The sequence below is a fragment of the Morus notabilis genome, unplaced genomic scaffold (genome assembly GCF_000414095.1).
Source record: "Morus notabilis unplaced genomic scaffold, ASM41409v2 Scaffold245, whole genome shotgun sequence".
Classification (NCBI taxonomy): domain Eukaryota; kingdom Viridiplantae; phylum Streptophyta; class Magnoliopsida; order Rosales; family Moraceae; genus Morus; species Morus notabilis.
In genome coordinates this window covers 265,870-273,054 of record NW_010363297.1, presented here as the reverse complement: position 1 = coordinate 273,054, position 7,185 = coordinate 265,870, and the positions used below count along the sequence as shown (strand labels likewise).

Below are 7,185 nucleotides of genomic sequence, written 5' to 3'. Positions count from 1 at the left end.
ATTCGTCTTTTTAGGCAAAATTTTCCGTTGTTTTGATTTATAAATTATATTTTTTAACCCTTAAATTTATATAAAACTACATAAAAATAAAAATTATGTAAATTTAACAGTTAAAAAAATCTCACTTATAAATACATGACGTTTAGTTGGAGGATTCAAACCATGTGATTCGAACTATTTTCGATTTATGTGAATTTTTTATGAAAGAAAATACTGTAACGAACCATAAATTATGATTCGAATCAGGAAACAAATCCTTCCACCAAACATCCTTTTAAAGAGTGCGAGAGAATCCCTCTGAAAAAAAAGCTTTCAATATTTATGTATCTCTCTCTAGAATTCTAATGGAGAAGGCATTACAGGCAAAGTGGGAAGGGAAGGTCTCAGCAAAGCTATCAAACGCCACAGTAGACCAAATATGGCCTCTATTCACAGACTTCTTCAACTTCCAAAAGTGGTTCCCAAGTCTATCCACTTGCCACGGCATCCACGGCACCAACGGTGATCCCGGCTGCATCAGATACTGTTCCGGATTTTCGATCCCATCCAACGTTGGCGACAAACCCGTCAGCTGGTCAAAGGAGAGGCTGATAGCCGTTGATCACGCCCAACACAGCTTAACCTACGAGATAGTGGATAGCAACATTGGGTTCGAGTCATACGTTTCGACGGTGAAGATCGTTCCTGGAAGTGATCCTGGTGATGATCATGATCATCAATGTGGTTGCGCGATTGAGTGGTCCTTCACCGTTGATCCCGTGGAGGGGTGGGCATTGGATGATCTAGTAAGGAAATACGAAGAGGGTATACAACGAATGGCCCAGAAAATGGAGGCTTCATTTGGAAATAGAGTGAGTTAAGTCGTTGACCAGTTTTCTCTTTTGTTATCAAGTATTTCACTTTAATTTGTGAATTTTCAATAATTGAATAATTGGATCTATAAATGACATATGCTTTCGGGATGTCCTCAATTCCTTGAGATGTTTGCATTGCAAAAAAAAAAATAAAAAATCGTTGAGATGTTTGACTTTTGCTCTGTTATTATTATTATTTTTAATAAGAAACTTCTCGATTAAATTTTTTGTCCATTAAATTTATATAAAATTAAAAATACTAAATAATCTTTATTTTATAATTCCTTTTTATCTATTCATAATATGTATATTATAATCACCCAGCTACCACTTGGTACCAATAAATGATTTTTTTTTTTGACGGTGTAAAATCGCCAAAAGACGAACCTTATTCGACCTTTCACAAATTGTAAAAATTAGAAAACATATCTTTAAAAAAAAAAAAAAAAAAAAAAAACATAGAAAATTTAGACGGGTTCATTTTTAAGGTAGACATACGTGGCCACTATAGCTGGAATTTTCATTATGCAGCCACAATAAACAGCATACTTGAGAACGCAAAAATAATGATTAGGGCTTTTTGCCGAAAATGGTCTATTGATGTAGTTTTAGGGAAATATTTAAAAGTATCATAAAAAAGATAATATTATTTTATTTATGTCATCAATTTTAAATTTATTATTTATGCCACTAAAAAATAGCCCGCAAGCTATTTTTTATAACTTGGTAGGTTATGTTTCATAGTTTGGTAGGTTATCTTTCATATTATGTATGTTATTTTACATATCCTACCAGTATATTTTTCTTTTATCAAGAAAATTCTACCACAATTTTGTTTTTCAAATTCTCTCTCTTTCTCTCTCTCAAAAACTAAATAGAGAAAAAAAAAATCCAAAAACCAGCTGTATGTTTCCTCAAAAAAAAAAAGAAAAAAAAAACTCCGAGCATATGAATGCAAACATGAATAAATATGATCGATTAATATAAAGAAAACTAATAATTTTATATTATTTATAATGATGGTCGTAAACAAAATAAAATTTGAATAAACAAATGCATCATCTCTTTTGCATATAGTATAGCTACAGATAAGAATATATATATATATATATATATATACACACACACACACACACACTACAAGTCGAAAGTACAAATTATAGCCTAAGAAAGACATCTGCGCATTAATTAAAATTAACTTCTCCGTGTACTCTTATACAACGGAAACAAAAAAATAGTCATACAAAGCCGCCGTTGACAATCGGCCATAAGATATTATTAAAGATTAAATCAAGATACGTATATACAGACGTTTTCTGAATTGTTGTAATATATATATATGATACGTAACTATTAAAAACTTATTGATATATATGACACATAATTAGCCCCTGTAAATTATTCCCTCTTTCCCAATCGTCAAGAGAGTAGTTGTATAGTCTCTAATTATTCTGATCAATTGTGTCCTAATTTTCCAATGGATCAGAAACAAGCACAGGCCAAATGGGAAGGAAAAGTTTCTGCAAGGCTAGTCAAATCCAGCGTCAACCAAATATGGCCTCTATTTACCGACTTCTTCAACATCCACAAGTGGTTTCCTGTCGTGGAGACTTGCTACGCCGTCCATGGTAACAACGGTGAGCCCGGCTGCATCAGATACTGCTCCTCGGGATCCATAAAAACATCATCAAACGACGTCGTCAGTGGTGAAAAATATAAGCCCCCTAGCTGGGCCAAAGAGAGAGTCATAGCCGTTGATCATGATGAACATACCTTGATCTATGAGATCTTGGAGAACAACATGGGATTCGAGTCATATGTAGCAACGGTCAAGATCGTCCCCGGCGGTGACGAGGACAGTCCACGTGGCTGCGTGATCGAGTGGTCTTTTGCTGTTGACCCCATAGAGGGGTGGGCATTGGATGATATGGAAAGACAATATGATGAGTGGTTGCACCACATCGCCGACAAGATGGAGGCTTCACTTGTAAATTTGGAGTAGAAAACAATTTATGATCTAAGCCTAGAGAAGGTAAGGTAGCTGGTATTTCATTGGCTGCACGTGTTTCTTAGTATTGAAGGTTAAATTTAGAGAATTTCTACTATCAACTTTAACTACGTACCAATAAAAACTGTTGTATTAATCATTGAATTAAGTTTTTAACGTTTTATGTGCGTCCATGATAATAATTTATGATACGAAGCTCAAAACCGCTCCGATAAAAAATAATTAAACCATTAAAAATTTAATTCAATAGTCAAAATAACAGTTTCTACTGATACTTATAAAGAACAAGTTTAATTATTACTGCACAAATTATCTCAAGTTTAAAGGGTTAAAGCTTCAACTTTTTGTTTGTGAGTCGTTGGCTATGATTGTGATTAAATTTCCCCTTTCGTCTTTGAGAAATGCAATACTATGAATTGGTTTAAATACATATACAAATAAATTTTTGAAGTCCTTTTTAACTTGTTAATCACTGGGTTTTTTTTTTCCCTGGGTTTATTTTGGTATATTTCTGGTCTCGATACTTCAACATGATGATTTGTTACGGTATTATGAATTATGATGAGCTGTTACGCCATATTGTCAACAAAATGGAGGGCCAACTTTCGAATCTGGAGCCACGTAACCGGCCACGTCTAAATTCCTTTATTTTTTTTAATTAAGACTAATACGTTTTTTAGGGGAATTAAGACTATTTCTAAGTATCAACACGTTTACCAATTTCTTTCATTAATTTATGCGGCAATTGTTTGGAAACCAAAATTGATGAAAGTGAAAGAAAAAAAAGATTTGATCACTTTGAATTTTTTTTTAATATTTGTAAAATGAACATGTTACGTGGTACATAAATTGCTAGAAAAATTAAGGGAAATAGTAGAAAATAGGTCAATATAAAAAGTTTAAGAAAGTATATACGTTAATTTTTAGTTATAGAAATTAATAGGCTATAATTTGTATGATTCATAATCAGATAAGTTATGGACAAACTTGTCAAGTTATGGTTCATAGCTAGACAAGTTATGGACAATTATGAACAATAACTTGTCAAGTTATGGTTCATAACCAGACAAGTTATGGACGAAAACAGTAATTTGGCTTATTTATTAACTTATGTAAACTATTGACTTATTAATTTTAATTCATCTCAAATCTTGGCCTATTTTCCTCTTTCTCCCAAAAATTAATTAAAGAATTGGGGCCTTAGCAGTTAGCACTAGGGAGTACTTAGCATATTGCTATACGTATATGTATATTTATATCTATCCTTCTATTTTAGTCTTTTAGTTGTAATTGCATAGCAACACAGCCTGTGCAAATGTCTATGGAATTCTGTATTATTTCTATGTTCGTGACATGCTATTATTACGCCAATAATAATGCATATATCACGAAAACAAAAATGTTCATCTTCAACAGTAGCTGTGCTATCTAAGTCCCAATAATAAGTATACCCTAATCTATTATTCAAGACAAAGACAAAAGTCAAGGCTAATCAAAACTATTAAGAGTCCGTTCAACAAATGTACGTAAATCTATAATTTTAATTTTATTACAGTATTTTTTTCTCATAAAAAATTTAAATTTAAAAATTTATCACATTAGTTCTCTAATAAAGTTCCCATCAATAAATCAAAATATCTGACTTAAATATGTGAACTAAATGAGCTCTAATTCTCTTATAGATTATGAGATCCATTAAACCATCTGATAGACCCTATTGACACGCGATTAGTAATTTTTTTTTTTCTAATCCACGTAATTAGTAATTTGTACACAAATGCTTAGATCATCCATTGTGGATTAAGATCTCCTATCTCCCCACGTATTGGAATTTGCACGAGGAGATCATGCCTGCAATTGTTTTTCTACCACACATCACGTTATCACTGATCTTCAGTTAATATTATAATCTCGTTTTGCTTGTGTTCGGATCCGGCACTTATTCCAAGATAAAGTTACTCCTTGATATTTACATTTCACTTCATGAGAGGAGAACTTTACAATAGAAGCTGTCGTTTTTTCTTTATCGGCACGAACTTGTGTTTTAGTTATCGGATTAAGTTTTTGACGGTCTTACAATACTTTTAGGTTTTGTTCAGTTCGTTGATTTGAATTTTTAATTTGAATTGAGAGGTGATTTTATGTGAGAATTTTTAACTGTAATAAAAAAATTATATTTAACTTATTGTGAGAGTTTTTAACTGTAACAAAACTGAAATTAAAAACTCAAATCGATAAAATGAACGAGCTATTAGTCATAACTTTTTTATAAGGTGACTAAATCTATTTTTAATCACAATCTTATTTATTTATAAATTTGTGTTGTGATAAACTTTTTACTACAAAAAACGTTTTGGTATGAATAAAACTTTTTCTTGTAATTAAAAGTCTCATGGCTAAAAGTTTTTCACACCAAAACTTGTGACTAAATGCATATTAATTAGCGACTAGTGGAGCTAAAGATATGATAAATAGTTGTGATTATTTTTTATTTTTTATGTTTTTGGTAGTGAGCCCCTGTTTCCCCATGTGACAACCCAATATTGGAATTTGTACGAGAAGATAAGGCTTACAAATGTGCTTCTGCCACACGTCACCGATATTTTTTGTTGATATGGCTTTGTTCGTTTCGCTGATTCGAGTTTAGAATTCGAGTTTTGTTACAGTAAAAAGCTCTCACAAACAGTCACATCTAACTTTTTTGCTATAGTAAAAAGCTCTCACATAAAATCACATCTCAACTCGAATTCTAAACTCGAATCAGCGAAACGAACGAGGCCTAAATTGTCTGTTTTGTGCTTGAGTTGATAGCCAGACACCTATTTTCAGATAAAGTGTTCATCTTCAACAGTAGCTGTGCTATCTAAGTCCCAATAATAAGTATACCCTAATCTATTATTCAAGACAAAGACAAAAGTCAAGGGTAATCAAAACTACTAAGAGTCCGTTCAACAAATGTACGTAAATCCATAATTTTAATTTTGTTACAGTATTTTTTTTCTCATAAAGAATTTAAATTTAAAAATTTATCACATTAGTTCTCTAATAAAGTTCCCATCAATAAATCAAAATAACTGACTTAAATATGTGAACTAAATGAGCTCTAATTCTCTTATAGATTATGAGATCCATTAAACCATCTGATAGACCCTATTGACATGTGATTAGTAATTTTTTTTTTCTAATCCACGTAATTAGTAATTTGTACACAAATGCTTAGATCATCCATTGTGGATTAAGATCTCCTATCTCCCCACGTATTGGAATTTGCACGAGGAGATCATGCCTGCAATTGTTTTTCTACCACACATCACGTTATCACTGATCTTCAGTTAATATTATAATCTCGTTTTGCTTGTGTTCGGATCCGGCACTTATTCCAAGATAAAGTTACTCCTTGATATTTACATTTCACTTCATGAGAGGAGAACTTTACAATAGAAGCTGTCGTTTTTTCTTTATCGGCACGAACTTGTGTTTTAGTTATCGGATTAAGTTTTTGACGGTCTTACAATATTTTTAAGTTTTGTTCAGTTCGTTGATTTGAGTTTTTAATTTGAATTGAGAGGTGATTTTATGTGAAAATTTTTAACTGTAATAAAAAAATTATATTTAACTTATTGTGAGAGTTTTTAACTGTAACAAAACTGAAATTAAAAACTCAAATCGATAAAATGAACGAGGCATTAGTCATAACTTTTTTATAAGGTGACTAAATCTATTTTTAATCACAATCTTATTTATTTATAAATTTGTGTTGTGATAAACTTTTTACTACAAAAAACGTTTTGGTATGAATAAAACTTTTTCTTGTAATTAAAAGTCTCATGGCTAAAAGTTTTTCACACCAAAACTTGTGACTAAATGCATATTAATTAGCGACTAGTGGAGCTAAAGATATGATAAATAGTTGTGATTATTTTTTATTTTTTATGTTTTTGGTAGTGAGCCCCTGTTTCCCCATGTGACAACCCAATATTGGAATTTGTACGAGAAGATAAGGCTTACAAATGTGTTTCTGCCACACGTCACCGATATTTTTTGTTGATATAATTGTCTGTTTTGTGCTTGAGTTGATAGCCAGACACCTATTTCCAGATAAAGAAAGATACGGCCGCACTAAAAACTCATTTTGATATTCATTTCATTTTTTTTTAATTGAGAACTTTTACCAGAGAGATTGTCCTTTTTTTTTTTTTCTTTTTTGCTAATCGATTGTCCTTTTTTTTTTTTTTTTTTTTTTTTTTTTTTTTTTTAAAAAACTTTTTTTTTTTTTTTTTTTTAATATTTTTTTTTTTTTTATAAAATTTTTAAATAATAAAA

At 31.2% G+C, this 7,185-nt stretch overlaps 1 protein-coding gene across 1 annotated transcript; it reads left to right on the top strand.

The window, feature by feature from the left end:
* Positions 1-279: 279 nt before the first annotated feature.
* LOC21394017 (lachrymatory-factor synthase) lies at positions 280-2,548 on the top strand. Its single transcript, XM_010104114.2, has 2 exons — positions 280-855; positions 2,341-2,548. Exons 1-2 carry the CDS (start codon positions 345-347, stop codon positions 2,484-2,486), a joined length of 657 nt encoding a protein of 218 aa, XP_010102416.2. The 5' UTR covers positions 280-344; the 3' UTR covers positions 2,487-2,548.
* Positions 2,549-7,185: the final 4,637 nt, after the last annotated feature.